The sequence below is a fragment of the Hyaena hyaena genome, unplaced genomic scaffold, assembly GCF_003009895.1.
Source record: "Hyaena hyaena isolate Hyena2069 unplaced genomic scaffold, ASM300989v1 scaffold_341, whole genome shotgun sequence".
NCBI classification, from domain to species: domain Eukaryota; kingdom Metazoa; phylum Chordata; class Mammalia; order Carnivora; family Hyaenidae; genus Hyaena; species Hyaena hyaena.
The window spans coordinates 587,782-604,689 of NW_024080973.1; the positions used below are offsets into that span (position 1 = coordinate 587,782).

General features: G+C 43.4%; 1 protein-coding gene across 4 annotated transcripts in view; it reads right to left on the bottom strand.

Moving 5' to 3' along the window:
• Positions 1-13,507: 13,507 nt before the first annotated feature.
• TJP2 (tight junction protein 2) overlaps positions 13,508-16,908 on the bottom strand; it is a 125,423-nt gene continuing 122,022 nt past the window's right edge. For all 4 annotated transcript variants that reach the window (XM_039249533.1, XM_039249530.1, XM_039249532.1 and 1 more), the window contains 2 exons: positions 15,373-15,458; positions 13,508-14,500 (listed from right to left, as the gene is read on the bottom strand). In XM_039249533.1, the coding sequence (XP_039105464.1) occupies positions 14,335-14,500; positions 15,373-15,458 (252 nt within the window). In that variant the 3' untranslated portion in view covers positions 13,508-14,334. The remainder of the gene's footprint in view (positions 14,501-15,372; positions 15,459-16,908) is intronic.

Genomic DNA, 16,908 nt, shown 5'->3' on the forward strand with positions numbered 1-16,908 from the left:
CTCAGTCAGGGGCCTATTCTTAGTCTGCAGTATCTCAGCTGTGACCAGAGAACTCTCAATTGGCTGAGGAACTGCGGTGGCCCAGAATAGCACATGCGAAGCTGGGAAACGCAAGCCAGCAGGCGTTGCTAAATTGTTAAGTGAAATAGGGCAGGTAGGAGGGAGATTCTGTGGGTCCGAGAGCCTGCCGTAACATGACCTTGCTCTTTACCTAGGGAAAAGGCTGGAACAGCCCATTTGTCGCAAAAACAATGCTTTAGGGAAGGAGAAGCAAATTCAGAGGCGAGGGCTCTTACATAGAAGCCAAAAAAGAGTCTTTATCCATTTATTGCCTTGTATTCATTTTTCCAGATTAAAAAAAATGGAGGGGCACCAGGGTGGCTCAGTTAGTTAAGCATCCAACTCTTGATTTCAGCTCTGGTCATGATCTCATGGTTTGTTTCGAGCTCCCCATCTGGCTCTATACTGATAGTGCAGAGCCTGCTTGGGATTCTCTGTCTTCCTCTCTCTCTGCCCCTCCCCCGCTCACATGCATGCACACACTCTCTCAAAATAAAAAACTTTAAAATTTTTATAAAGAATGGAAATCATTTTGTTGTCTTGTAAATATAAAATGAATATATTCTCACTGTATAAAGATTCAGATGTAAAATATAAAAAAGTAAAAAATCACTAATAATTTCATTATTTAAAGCTTAGAGACACCCATTCATTTTTTGGTGTTTTTTGGTATGCAGCTGGTATTTGCCACCCAGAACGTTTTCTCCTTCCTCCAGGAAAGGTTTCCCCAAACTTCTTTTGAGACATATTCTCTCCTGCTAGCTCTCAGCCTGGTGATTTAGAGATTTACTTGCTGTCGGCACCATGGCTGGGGCTTTAATGATTTCAACTAAACCATTAAAGCCCATCCCCCTGGCCAAGATATTTGAGTCAAGAGTGGTCATGTGACCCAAGCCAGTTCAACCAGAGTGAAGTTCGCATCTTTTTCTGGGACATTGAAACAAAGATGCTCTCTAGGTCCTATCCGACTTTAATGAGGAAACACGTAACCCAGGAACTGCTGGCAGCTCTCTTGGGATACTGAGAGAAGAAACAACTCCATGGAATCAGAGAGAGACAGAGAGAGAGACAGAGAGAGAGACCAGGTCCTCTGGGACATTACTGAGCCCCTGGAAACCCTGCCTTTTCAGGCATAGGAATCAATCACTTACTTTACTGTTCGATCAGCTTTGCGCCAAGTCTGCAGTTACTAGCAGCTGGGAAAGTGTTCCCATCAGTGTCAGTTCCTTCAGACTTCCTTCTGGCCTACATCCCCCACCTCACCCCCACACTTACGGTTTTATGAAAAATCAGGGCTTGTAATATCTATTCACGTCAAGAAATGCAGATCTACATAATAATGATTTCTAGTGTCATTCTTGACATCTCTACCTAAATGTCATCTAAGTCAGGCTTTTCCTGACTTACTTCATCTAAAGTAGCCTCCACCCCAGTCACTGTTTATCACATGACCCTTTTAATTTGCATCATACCTAAAAAATAATAATAATAAAAACAAATAAAAATAAATTTAAAAGGGGCGCCTGGGTGGCTTAGTCGGTTAAGCATCCGACTTTCACTTAGGTCATGATCTCGCGGTTCGTGGGTTCGAGCCCCGCATCAGGCTCTGTGCTGACTGCCAGCTCAGAGCCTGGAGCCTGTTTCAGAGTCTGTGACTCCCTCTCTCTCTGACCCTCCCCTGCTCACGCTGTCTCTCTCTCTCCTAGAAATAAATAAAACATTAAAAAAATTTTTTTTAATTAAAAAAATAAATTTAAATAAAGGGGGGGTGCTCGGGTGGCTCTGTCAGTTAAGCATCAGACTTGGGCTTGGGTCATGATCTTACAGTTCGTGAGTTCGAGCCCTGCATCAGGCTCTGTGCTGACAGCTCAGAGATGGAACCTGCTTCAGATCCTGTGTCTCCATCTCTCTCTCTGCCCCTCTCCCACTCACACTCTGTCTCTCAAAAAAATTAATAAACATTAAAAAATTATAAATAAAAAAAATTTTATCAGTATTTACATGATCCAACTTTTAAAAATTTATTTTTCTGGGGCGCCTGGGTGGCTCAGTTGGTTAAGCATCTGATTTCGTCTCAGGTCATGATCTCACAGTTGGTGAGTTAAAGCCCTGTGTTGGGCTCTGTGCTGACAGCTCAGAGCCTGGAGCCTACTTAGAATTCTGTGTCTCCATCTCTCTTTGCCCCTTCCCCACTTGTGCTATGTTTCTCTCTCTCTCTCTCTCAAAACTAAATAAAACATAAAAAATAAAAAGTAAAAATTTATTTTTCCACTTATTCTATGTCACCAAGTTCTAAAATAAAGGAGAGATCATTTGCATCCCTAGACTTTGCAACAGAATTCTTACAAAGCAGGTACTCGATAAGTGCTTATGAATGAATGACTGAATGTCTGAATATTTCATGTATAAATCTTAATTTATTTAACGCAAGTTCCTGTTGCTGAATATTTAGGTTGTTTTCTAAGTCTTCACACATAAAAACAGCTCTGTGAGATTTCATACATTTAGTTTATTATTTCCTTAATATAAACTCTTGAAATGGAACTGTGGACCCAAGCCCAAGGGCTCTGATGCATACTGCTATGTTGTCTTGCAGAAAATCTGTACCAGTTTCTACTCTAACTACAAAACGCAAGACTCTAAGACTCCACATCCCCCCACAGGTGAAAACCAGTATCTCTTTGTTGTCTTATGTTCATGTCATTATTAGTGGAGCTAACTACCTTTTCATATATTCACTAGTTAGGTGCATTGCTTTTTAAAGAAATTTTATCCTTTGCCCATTTTTCTATTGGGCTTTCAGCTTTCCTTGCTGATATAAATGAATGTTTTTTAAAAGAATAGATTGAAGATATTAACCGACACATTTGTATCTTATCCGTATTCAGGCATCTAGATCTGAGCCTTCAAACATTCACAGAAGTTAGAAAGTCCAGTGCAATTTCTAGTTCTTACCTTGCTGGTGGGCTTCTCTGAGAGGGAAATGATGGCATCCCAGGGTGGTAGAGGCCAAGTGGTGCACTTGATTCTCAAAGACATGGTCTGCGTGGCTACAGCAAAGGGTAGCGGGGGCATCAGTAATCACCAGTGTGACCTGCAGAGGTCTTCAGCATGGCCTACTTGATCACAGTGTCCCCAGAACTGATGTTGATAGGCAGCCTTCGGAATCTTCTTCAGGGGTGCCTAGGGGCTCAGTCGGTTAAGTATTAGACTCTTGATTTCGGCTCAGGTCATGATCTCACGACTGGAGAGATCCAGCCCTACCCGGGCAGGATTCCAGCCCCCCGTCTCTGGCATGCGAAAGTGTGCTCTCTTTCTCTCAAAATAAATAAACTAAAAACAAAAAAATATTATTTGATTTATATAAGCCAAAAAGCTTTAGGTTTAGTAAAAAGACGTGAATCATCATAATGGAGAGGCACAGCCCCTCAGTCCGTTACCAGTTGTGAGCAGTTCACACACCCAGAGCCCCTTGAAGGAAGGGGAGGCTGGGCCCGTTGAGGAGAGAATGTGCTACACCACCAGCAATTTTAATCTGCTAGCTTTCCTTCCTCCAAGGGACCTGCGGCTATTTATCAGATGACTATGGATTGGAAAAAGAAGAAATAATCAGACTTTTGGAGGACTGTAGATCATTTGTTTAAATTGAATTATAGATTTGAATTGATTCTAATTCCTTGTGACCCAAAATAACACTGTTGCTCACCAGTCAGAGAGGACTTATGGAGGTCAGATAATCAATGGGATTCAGGTCCATCTCATGGTGGCCTTGGTGGGTCCCTGAACTCCCCTGTAGTTATTTCCTCATTTCAAGAATGCATAATTGGATTCCATCTGTACAGAAATGGACAGAATCCCCAAAGGGGATAACTGTAGCGTTATCTATCTATCCATCCACCCACCCATCTATCCATCCATCCATCCATCCATCCACCCACCCACCTTACTACCACTGTTACTATTATTACTATAATTAATAATCAGAAAATATCAACCAAACAAGGCATTATGATAACAACAGTTATCTCCTACTGAGTACTATGTATCAAACACTGGTCTAAGCCCTTTATTCAGGTTTACTCACTTGTTTCTCATGACCGAGATCCCTAGGTCCTAGGAACCTACCTCATTTTGTTCATTTTTGAGGCCATGGTGATGTGGCATTCACTAAGTGCGCGTTACAGAAGAGGAACCATGACTGGTTTGTCCAGTTGTTGATGATTCTTTTAAACAGACCTTCCCCGTAGGCAACGGCTTTGGGCTGCCCTTTCTGGAATTCTCTCCTGTTCTACAGAGCTGACGCATTGCCTGTTGACCCTCTGCCTATTAACTCGATATTCAGCACCTGCCTAAGGTCCGGGACTGTGAAGAAGTCTGTTTGGACACAGTTCTTCAGGCTGCTTCTCATCATCCTGGTTCTGAAACGTGACTGTTTGCTCTCCAGCCTCATCAGCAACAGCTACAGGTGAGGGATGACCCACCAGCTAGGCAGGCACATTCAGCCCTCTCTCTTGTGTCACTGCAGCTTTATCTCCCACCTACCCCAAAACATGCAGAGAAGGAAGCTCTATTTATCCTAGAAGGCATTTTAACCATTATTTGTTTTTGGTTTTAATATCTTATCTTCACTCTCAAAAAGGATCCTAGTAATTCTGGAATGTTAGCCAGAGCAGTTCAAAGGGTAGTGATAATCAGAATAATGGCATTTGAGACTCTGAAATATTAAACTAAGTGAAAGAAGCCAGACACAAAAGGTCACGTGTTGTAGGATTCCATTTATAGGAAACATCCAGAATAGGCAACCTTATAGACAAGGCAGACTAGTGGTGGCGAGGGGCTGGGGGAGGGGTGCATGGGGACTAAGTGCTTAATGGAAACAGGGTTTCCTTGTGGGGTGATGAAAATGTCGTGTAACCACATAGAGGTGATGCCTGCCCAACACCGCGATATAGGAAGTGCCACTGAATTGTACATTATAAGACGATTAATGGGTAATTTCATATTATGTGAATTTTACATTAAAAAAAAAATAAGGGCACCTGGGTGGCTCAGTCAGCTGAACGCCCAACTTTGGCTCAGGTCATGATCTAAGGGTTTGTGAGTTCAAGCCCCTGTCAGGTTCTGTGCTGACAGTTCAGAGTCTGGAACCTGGTTCAGATTCTGTGTCTCCCTCTCTCTCTGTGCCTTCTCTCCTCTCTCTCAAAAAATAAACTAAAAGAAAAAAAGAACAAAAGAAAGAAATATAGATAGATTATGGAGTTCCTGAGCCAGTGCACGCTGATAGCACTGGGCTGGGGCCCCTGCCCACAAAGTTACACCCATTGGCTGCCGAGCTCATCTCCAATTAAACAAGCAAATCCAGGACATGACATACCTGGATTTTGTGCTTAGAACTTTGAAGTAGATTCTCCATGTGAATTTAAAGGAAGATCATTTCAAATAAAAAAATAAAGATGAACTTCTGCATCTAGGTGTTTTTAAGGCTGATGTTTGCTGAGCACCTACTATGTGCCAGACACTATGCTAAGTAATTATCTGTATTATAGCATGTAATCCTCACCATCCATGCTTCAAGATAGGTGTCATTTTTTTTTTTTTTTTTTTTTTTGAGAGAGAAAGAGAGCATACGCACATGCAGGTGAGCTAGGGGCAGAGAGAGAGAATCCCAGGAGGGGCACAGGGAGGAGAGAACTGGGGCTCACCCGATACAGGCTTCTCAAGATCAACCAAAGTGGGGGCTCAAGCTCACCTGATGTGGGACTCGAGCTCACGAACTGTGAGAAACATGACCTGAGCCAAAGTCAGATGTTTAACAATTGGGGCGCCTGGGTGGCTTAGTCGGTTAAGCGTCCGACTTTCGCTTAGGTCATGATCTCGCGGTTCGTGGGTTCGAGCCCCGTGTCGGGCTCTGTGCTGACTGCCAGCTCAGAGCCTGGAGCCTATTTCAGAGTCTGTGTCTCCCTCTCTCTCTGACCCTCCCCTGCTCACGCTGTCTCTCTCTCTCCTAGAAATAAATAAAAATATTAAAAAAAAAAAAAAAAACAAAGTCAGATGTTTAACAACTGAGCCACTCAGGCACCTGGGGATAGGTGCAATTTTTATACTTAGTTTAGAGATGAGGAAGCTGACGCTATACCACAGAGGTTATATAATTAGTCCAAGGTCATTAGGCAGTTTTCAGAGAGAGATTCAAACACAAGTAGTCTGCTCAGGGGCCAACATTACCAGTCACTGTGCTTTGTTAATTCACTGCCTTCAGAGGAGCTCTCCTCCCTAAGCCTTGTCAAAGAGGAAAGGAAGCCAACATACATGGATGGTGGGTTTGGCTAACATTTTTGCAGTACCTACTGTGGGCCAGTCACTTACGTAGATTCTTCATTTCTCACAATCACACTCTATGAGAGGAACCACCCCCATCCCAGTTTGTAGATGAGGAAACTGAGGCCCAGGCAACTAACTTACCCTGAGCCACAGGACCAGTGAATAACTGCAGCCAGATCTCTGAACTGAGGATGGGGATGATGGGCTCGACCTCAGGCTCTCAGGCTCCCTCTCCCAGGACCCTTTTCCTCTCTTAGCTCAATCATTTGTGCAGCAAATAACAATGTGATGGGTAGAGAGAAGGCACCGCCTCCTCTTCCCATTCCACAGAACGAGTATTACTAACCTTCCAGGAGACCCCTTTTTAGCCATTAGCCCAAAAGCAGAAGACTGCAGAACTGGCTTCCTTTTCCCTCTGTCACATGCATATCTATTAGTACTGACTAATTTATGAAATGTTAATTAATCTAGGCCTGAAGAGGAATACAGGTAGAGAGACAAGTCTACCAGCTGGGCCTAAAACTATTCCCCTGTTTTGTACTAGACAACATTCCATTTCTGTAGAGAATTTTTTCAGATTGCATTTCCCCAGACCAGGTCCACAAATATGAGCTCTGCAGTCAACTTGCTAACAAACTCAGAAATCCCATTGGGTCCTTATTCAGCAGAACTCCAAGCTAATTTTCTAAACCATACAAATATATCTGCCACCCTTCTCCAAATCTCTGTTAATTGTTCCAACTTACTCCAGCTGTAGCAGCCACAGAGCCCAGGATTTGAAGAGATATATTCATTAGTTCCCTTTAGAGCCAGTTGAAGCTTCTGGCCCATTTGTCAAGTGAGTTGCAAACGATCCCAGGGAGCGGCAGAGTTCCTTCATTTTGTTCAGAACGCTGGCTCCCTTTGCAGCTGTGTGTGTGCTGCACACCGCATGGGGGCGGGGGTAGCAGGGATGCAGGGAAGAGGCAAGCGAGGGTTTCAAACTCCATGCACTCAGCCATCATGACGGCCATATTAGTAAGTGAGGCTGGGCGGCTGCTGTCTCTTTACAGTTCTAGTCTGCACTTGTCACGCAGAGATGGGAACCCAGAGCTGCCAGATCTACAGATCTACCATTCTGTAAAGAAAAGCCCCCTCATCTGGACTTGTGTGTAAAATCTGCTGATCTTTAAATTTAAGAAAATGTTACTGCCCTGTGCAGGCCAAACAAGTTTGTGAACTAGGTGAGTTCTGTGGATTCTAGCCATCTGCAGGTCTATATCTAAAGTGCTTTTTTCTAAAGTGTAAAATTGAAAACCATCCAACATGATCAACAAACTTTTCAAGACATCCTATAGAAGGGGCCTCTAGATGGAAAAACAGGAAGACTGGACTGAGAAACAGAAAACTTTGTCTTGAATCCAGACTCTATATATGATTTAATAGCTGAAGGAGTCTGAGCAAGTTATACAATTAAGTTATGGATTACCTATAAAATTGGCATAGCCATTCCAGCCATTCTCACTATGCAGAGCTGTCGCAAAGAGCAAATCTATCAATTCAGGAAATTCTTACACAAATAATTTACAGTGTAAATTCCTGAAAGCCAGAGAATGGATCATATTCAGTACGTAGTGCCTGTGTTTATCTGCACACAGACACACTCAATAAATATTTATAATTGAGCTTGCCCAAATTCCTGCTAGAATCCAAATTCAGGGAATTAATCTTTTTAATGATCTACAAAATAGTTGGTGCGACTATTAAGCATAATTCATATAGTGACTAATTAGTATTAAAACTATTTATCAAAGTTCCCAGACTTGGTGAAATTACATATTAGTGTGTAAACTTTTGTCTGGTAAAGGGACAAATAAGTTTTGCCTGGTGGAAAAGATATCTACAAAAGTTATCATTTACTCTTCTGTAGGTTATTAACCAGGGTTGTATTTAACTCAGAATTCTTACTGTAATATTCCTTAATTAATTATTTATATGTACCTAGTTCCTCAAATGCTCTTTAAACCAGTATGAACACCTTACTGGTACCTTCATTAAATAATGGACTGAATCAAATCTTCAACATGTATTCATTTTATATTTGCATGGGAATCATAATTTCATCCTTTTAAAAATTATACTTTAGTGTGTCTTTCCTAGCCAAAGTGAATTCTTAGCAGTTTTTCTTGACTTGTTTTACTAAATGTACTTCAGTTTATACCAGTGGTATCAGAGTTGGAGTTTAAACTGTGCCTAATGTCAGCAAATCATTAGGTCATCGATATGCTTTTGTGGAAGACAGACATTATATTTCAAACTCTCTCTCCCTCATTCATTCATTCCATTTTTCCAACAAACATTTCTAGAATACATGCAGGGCACTGAAGAGGATACAAAGATGAGTAAGTCATACACATACTCCCTTTGAAGATTAGAGGTGAGTGAGAAGCATATGTGTACACTCACAATTAGAATATCAGAGAATACAGTTAAGGGGCTGTGGGAGATTCCTGAAGGAAGTGTTGTTAAATTCGACTGGAGACATCAGAGAAGACCTGACAGAGAATGTGACATATTAGTTGAACCTCAAGGATGAGTAGGATTTTGAAAGATGGTAAAGAAAAGGAAAGGGTATTCTTAGCTCAAGGAACAGCAGAGAATTCAAGAAATGTATTGGCCAATTGTCATCAACCCTTTAATGCTTCTCTGACCCAATTCCAATGGGTATGAGGTGGAGGTGGGGAGAAATTCCCCACACATAACACCAAGCAATTCTCAAACACCATTTGGGTGTCAGAGGATTCAACTCAGTTATGACACTGCCTACCTGCAACATCATCAGATTCCACAGGTTAAGGACTCAGTGCTACAGGACGGCCCCCCACCCACTTCTGAAGCCAGTCGCAAGCCCGAGGTTGTTCCCTGTGCTTCTGACCGACTGGCTACAGATTAGAGGTTCCAACCACTTCCTCCTCCCAGAACTCAGAGTAACACTCACCTATGTTACCAGTTTATGAAAGGATATGATAAAGGATGCAAATCAACAGTCAGATACACAGAGCAGGGTACTGGGTAAGTTTGTGGAGCTTCCATGCCCTCTCCTGGGTGCCACTCTCCCTGCATCCAATTGGGAAGCTCTCTGAACCGAGTCCTCCTGGGTTTTTATGGAGGTTTCAATGCATACTCATGATGGACTAAGTCATTGCCCATTGGCTGGTTCAACTTAAGGGGTGAGGGGGTGGACACTGATGGTTCCAACGCTCTAATCACACAGTTGGTTTTCCTGGCAACCAGCCCCCATCCATGGGTAGGGACCAAAAGTCACCTTCATTGATACAACAAAAGATGCCTTTATCACTCTTGACACTTAGGAAATTCCAAGGCTTTGGGGAGCTGTGAGCCAGGAACTGTGGACAAAGATAAACATGAGAAATATACTCTGGTTATCTGAATGACCAAATATATATTTCCTACAAATCATAGTATCACAGTTGGGAACAAGTCCTTCTATGAAATTGAAACATACATGGGCTTCACAGGAGAAAGTTATGGAGTAAAGGATCTGCGTAACAAAAGTGCTCCAAAATACAGTGGTTTAAAACAACACCTATTTCAGGGCTCCTGAGTGGCTCAGTTGGTTAAGCCTGTGACTTTGGCTCAAGTCATGATCTCACGGTTCATGGGCTCAAGCCCCACATTGGGCTCCATGCTGACAGCTCAGAGCCTGCAGTCTGCTTCTGATTCTGTGTCTCCCTCTCTCTCTGCTCCTTCCCCACTCAGATTCTGTCTCTCTGCCTCTCCCAAAATAAATATTTTTTAAAAATTAAAATAAAACCACAACACCTGTTTATTATTTCTCCTATATCTGCTGATATAGGCTGGACTCAGCTAGAATGTCTCTGCCCCATAGCTCTCTCACCCTGCTGAGAAGAACAGCAGCTAGCCAGAGGAGTTTCCTCTCATAGGATAGCAGAGGTGCAAGAGACAAAGACACATGGTCAATCCGAAGCCAAGACATGGGAAAATATATTCCAAGCCTTCAATGGAAGGATCTATAAAGTCATATGGCAAAGCACATAAACAGAGAAAGAGCATGAAGAATCAGAACCAATGATGCAGTCCACCACGGGTTCAGACAGTAGAAAAGCTTGAATGCGATGATAAAGAATTGAACTTTGGTGCCAAGAGACTAGCTCTTACTTGTTCTCGCCACAAAAAAGAAATTACATCACACGATAGAGGTGTTAGCTAACACCAAGGCGGTAATCAGACTCCGATATATATCAAATCACCACGTTGCATACCGTAAACTTACACAATGTTATATGTCAATTGTATCTCAATAAAAAGTAAAATAAGTAAACTTTGTTGTAGGCAAGGGGAAGCCATCACTTTTTTTAAGTAGCAGGGGACATTCCTGGATCTACGTTAGAAAGGTGATTCTGCCTGTTTAGCTGGATGGAGGATTAGGGTTTACAACCATCTGAACTAGGGTAGGGCAACAGTGGGACAAATTAAAAATAGTTAAGTGAACAAAGTAGGTCATCAAGAGCAAGAAATACAAGACACCACTCATGTTTCTAAATCGGTATGGGGAAACCACTGAGAGTGACAATACTACTAGCTACTTTCATTGAGCATTTATTTTGTGCCAACTACTACCGCAGTCATTTTATGCACACCATCCCGTTTTTCAGTGCCACAATAAAAGAACTAAGACATGGTGTTACCGTTTTCTATCCTTATTTTACACATGAAAAGAATGAGGCTTAAACAGTCGAGTAACCTGCTCAAGGTTATATGCTAATAACTGAACAAAACTGGGATTGAAGCAAAATTCCTTTGATTCCAGACCCCCAGCTTATAACCTCAAGGGCTGCCTCCGCAGGGGATCTCTACCTACCTCTACCTACTGTGCACATTTTGCAGGTACTAATTCTATGTGCCAATTCCTTAAAATAAATATAGACACACATCCCGTTGGGCCTGTTTCTCTAGGGAACCCTAACACAGGTACGTAGGCTCGCCCCTGCCCACTCCCCCAGGGACGAGGCTCTGGTTCCTCTAATGTCTCCCCCAGTCCGTCCTAAAACATCAGACAGGAAACATCTCTCATCTTGAAAACCTCAGTAGAGTCACGGCCCACTCACCGTCCTGAAACACGCGGGCCGGTTTCCTTCACCCTCGCGCCTCGCTGCGCTGGGCGCGCCACCCTTTCAGCAGCGTCTCCTCGCGCCTTTGCTGGAGGGCGAGGGGTGAGGCTGCGCAGTGCACAGGCGCGCGCACGCGCAGGCGCACGCACGCACGCACACGCACGGACGCATGCGCATACCGGCAGACGCATGCGCATACCGGAGGGCGCATGGGCGGGCGCGCGAAGCAGCCCTCAAAAATCTGAGACCTGCTGCTGAGCAAGGAGCCCAGCTCCCTCCTGGCTTGAGTGGAAAAATTCGGAGGCACGTGTTTTACGCCATTCGACGGCGTTTCTCGGTGGGATTAAGCTCCGGCCGCCCATCGCGGAGCTACGTTGTACTTCGCGGAGAGTTCGCGTCAACCCTGGTGCTGAAGGGGCTACCCGAATTAAGACTTCCCTCCAAGCCCCTTCCCCGCCGTTTCTGCTGCCCGCGAAGCCAAATCGTAGTTGACGGCGCCAGGAAGCCCCGGGGGCAGATGCGGAGTCCAGAAGCGCTTTTCTGACAGGCAGCGACCGAGCGCGCTGCATCGTGAGGCAGGGCCCCTCGAACGACGCCAGAGGCCGGGCACCTGCGGAGGGTCAGGGGTCGGGGTAAGTGCCGGGTTTCATTCTACACCTTCGCGGGAGGTTTGCGTTCTGCTGCGTGAATCTACCTTGTGTTTTAACCCCCCGTCGCCCCCCGGTCTTGGAGTACAGCGGATTTTCCAGAAAGATGGATGTTGGGGGGAGGGTGCTCTGTGCCGGTCCTGTCGCTAGTTGGGAGGCCTTTGGCCCTAGATGCCCTAGAATGGATGTCTGGATTCGTTCAAGCCCCAGAGGAGGGTTTGCATTTCGCGGGCGCCCTTCTCCAGAATTGTTACCGAACGGCCCTTGTAATTGTTACTGGCTTGCATGAAAGAACAGGGCAAGAAACAGACTTCGGGGGCGCCTGATTGGCCCAGTCGATGGGATGTGCGACTCTTGATCTCGGGGTTCTGAGTTCCAGCCCCATCTAGGGCGTAGAGGGTACTTTACTATCTTTTAAAAAGGGGGTGGGGGTGGGGGAGAAACCACTCCCAAGTCATCCTTGCAAGCAAGCGGCCATGGTGCTGTGGGACACAACTGTGAAACTTCGCAGAAGAAAAAATGGTAGAGTAGGCAGAGAATTCTAGAACATTTTTTCTCCACCTGCTCATGGATCTTGAGTCAAGTCAGGCACCAGTCATCGCGTGCGCTACACTGGCCTCTGGAAAGCCGAGGAGCCCGGTGTGTGTATCTATGCCACCCTCACTAATGGCTTTGTCTTTCAAATTCTGATATTCCCCTCTCTTCTCTGCGCATTTGCTTAGCACCCATTTCTTTTCTAAATTATAATCCACATGTATTGTAGGCAGCCTTAAGTCCTTCCCAGAACAAAAATATTCCTGAAAAAAGGGGTGAGGCAGGCTCTGGTGGTCCATGGGGTAGACTAAGGGACAGGCTGGAGAACAGAGGTCCTGCTCATCTGCACCAATTAATGTACCACAGAAAAGTGCTAAAGCCAGGTGGCAGCCCAGCTCCTGCTGAAATGCCTCCTCTCTCCTCCCTGGCTTTGCAAAAAAAGCTCTTTCAGGTAGTTAAAGGACACAAGCAAACTAAATCATTAAATAACCAGTTTAACTTTTTCTGACCACAAAAGGTGACTTTATTTACAAAATATAGAGATTTGAGCCAAATAGAAAAAATATTATTTGAGCAAAAATAGAGATTGCTCAAAAATTTAAGGAACTGCACTAGCTTATGAACTACAGCACCCAGATTCCATTGGAATCTTTTATAATATGAATTGCCATAAAGGTGTTTAGCTTTGAGTTAGAAATTTGAGTTCCCATTTTCATGTTTAGCAGTGAGTGTGTTCTCATTTTGTGACCCCTAATTGAAATAAAAGTTGCCAGTAAAAATAGGAACTAGTGTAGAAATCTACCACAAAGCAAATTACTGATTGCAATAGCCTCCTTTTTATTAAATTATAAAACTGTTGTCAATACATACACTTTTGGAAGTGTGGTTTTTCCAAGTATCTGCTTTTGTGGAGCACATGGTTTTAAACAAACAAAAAATCTCTATACCAATTTCTTGGTCTTCAAACTATTTAGCACCGGTAGCCAAACTACCAGGTATTGCTACTATATATACAGTCAGAATTTATGGATAATATTACAAAGACAAATTCCTTGAAAAGATGACACAGTGCAGAGAAAACCATAGCTATTAAGCTGGTATGAAACTGTAGTCAATGTTTTAGTCCATTACGGCTTTGCATAAAGCTTCAAAGGAAGAAAATTTAAGACACTTCTCATCAAAGGCACTTAGAAATGTAATAAAATATTTCTTTGAATTTAGTTTGAGTCTGAAAATATTTTAATTCCTTTTTCACATTCCGTCTCTCATTGAAACAGTCCTTGAAGGCAGCTATTAATGAGGGAAAATAGTGATCACTTCTTAATATGCATGTTAAAAATAATGCATACGAATTAATACAGGTTTTGGTCCACTGAAGCAGGTAACAGTATCAGACCCTAATGTTGCCCTGAATTCTGAGCAAAAAGCCATAAACTCCCCAGACCCAGTTCCACAAACAGAGCCCTCAGTTCTTAGTTTGCATTGGCTGTCCCCAGTGCTCCCCACGAGGAAAGGGGAGCTCAGGTCCCGCATCTGTCTCCACAGTGCATTTTCACTGGGAAGAACCATCCCACGGCTCAGTGGGAACACTGCTCTGAGGTGCTGGCAACAGGGAGACCCAAGAGTCCCTTCGCAGGCGTCTATAATTCTGTGTCCCGGTACTGGGAAGGCTGGCCATAATAGCCGCGCTTTGAGTGTTCCGACAGCTGTTGGCGATATTCTTCCTCCTCCATGTCACTGCCATAACTGCCCCTGGGATCCTGGTAGAGTCTGGAAGGACCTTTCTGGGGCTCAGGTGGCCTGAAACTAACAAAGTGAGAGTGTTAAATGCATCACAAAGCTCAGCCAGGGCCTCTGCCCGTGGAAGTGTGGCCCTGAATCCAAAACAGGTGGCAAACTTGGACCCCAAAGCCACACTGTGCTGATAAACCAGGGCCACTTTTGGCTCCCCCCGCTTAAGGTACATGGTGGGGGAGTAATCAATTAAGGCCTATTGGGCAGTGAGTGAGGAAGCCAAACTACTAAGTCCCCTTTGTTGCCGGGGCCACCTAGTTGGTACCATGTTCAAATGTGGAAGAAATTTGGCTCTAGTTTTCTAATGATGTAAAACCAGATTCTAGTTTCCAGTCAGAATGGCCACAAGAAAATGTGAGACTTTTTTTTTTTCTATTCTCGGAAGCAGGAAACAATCCAGTATAAAGCCTCTACAGGAAGACACTGTCATAATTCGTAATGCTTATGTAGCATTTTAAATAGAAAGCATCTTACCAACAGTGGTCAACTGATTGTCACCTTCCCTTCAGACCACAGTTCAGCATAAGTGGCCTGACTTTTAAGAGCTAAAATATATTAGTGACAAAACAATTAGTGTCTAAGCCCCAGGAGTTCCACTCATGTGTTACCCTAATACAGTTTAATATATCTGTGTTGGAGTGTGTTAAAGGGGACTAATTTGAAATGTCAGTGATTATATTTTGTCAGTTTTAGTATAGAAGCAAAATTTCTATGAAATTTTGATTCTATAATGTTTACAATTAAACTTGACTGAGTAAGAAGGTAAATAGTTCACCAGAGGAGGGGAAAAAAACTCATTACATTGAAATGTAGAAATTCTTTCTTAGGAGTCAAAGTCCTAGACAAGACCCCTTTTTAGACCTATACTGCTGAGCAGCCCTTACCTTGTATGCTGGGACAGACCAGGGTCTGGCTTGTGTGTTTTAATTGGAACTGCATAGATATCAGGATGCTTCTGAGCAATTTCAATCTGTGGGAATTGGGGGGGGATGGGGGGGCGGGGACAAAAAAGGAAAGAATGAATGATTGCTGGGTGGCTTGCTGGTTTCTTGCTGGTCCCATTTTCTAATCCCATTTTTAGTAAAAGAGGAAAAATAGAAGAAGCTGTAGTTTTTATGGTTGTATATGATGGACTAATGTTTAAGTTCTGCCACATGCTACAACATGGATGAATCTTGAGGACATCTTGCTAAGTGAGATAAGCCAGTCATGAGAGGACAAATACTACAGTATTTGATTCCATTTATCTGGGGTTTCTAAGTAGTTAAATTTATGGAGACAGTAGTACAGAGATTACCAGGGATAAGAGAAGGGAGTAACAGAGTTGATGTATAATGGGTACAAAGCTTCAGCTAAGGAAGATGAAAAAATTCTGGAGATGGATGGTATGATGACTGCAGAACACAGCAAATGGACTTACTGCCACTGAACACTTAAAAAATAGTTGAAAAATGGGGCACCTGGGTGGCTCAGTCAGTTAAGCATCCAACTTTAGCTCAGTTCATGATCTTTCAGTTTTCTGAGTTAGAGCCCAGGTCAGGCTCTGTGCTGACAGCTCAGAGACTAAAGCCTGCCTCTAATTCTGTATCTCCATCTCTCTCTGCCCCTCCCCTACTCATGCTTGCTCATTGCGCGCTTGCTCTCTCTGTCTCTCAAAAATAAAAAACCTTAAAAATAGTTGAAATGGAAAAAAATAGGGTTCCTGGGTGGTTCAGTCAATTAAGTGTCCTACCCTTGATTTTAGCTCTGGTCATGATCTCATGGTTCGTGAGATTGAGCCCTGCAGTGGGCTCTACACTGACAATGTGGGCCAGCTTGGGATTCTCTCTGTCTCTGTACTCTCTCAAAATAAACACTTAAAAAAAAAAAAAAGAATAAGCAAAATGCTCAGAAGCACTGATGTTGTTGTGACAGACTTTAAAAAAAAGCTCCCATATCCACTAGGCAGAATATGTTCCATGAACCTTTACTTAAATTCTTCTTTGACTTTTGAAAGGTTAAGGTGCATATGGTACAAAAATCCAAACAGTATCATAAAGTACGATCCATGGGCCTTTCAGTTTTTGCATCTAAGGTTCGCTTGGTTCCTATGGTAAATCTGGGAACAAATTAAAATTCAGTTACTAAGGGTTGCCTGGATGGCTCAGTCAGATAAGTGTCCAACTTCGGCTCAGGTCATAATCTCACGGTTCATGAATTTGAGCCCCACATCATGGTCTTTGCTGTCAGTGTAGAGCCTGGAGCTTGCTTCAGCTCCTCTGTCTCCCTCTCTCTCTATCCTTCCCCCACTCATTCTCTCTCTCTCTCTCAAAATAAGTAAATAAACATTTAAAAAAATAAAATTCAGTTACTGAACAAATGTTCTAATGAAACATAATTTGAAAGAGGCACTGATTGTCTTGTCCTACTTCCCCATTCCA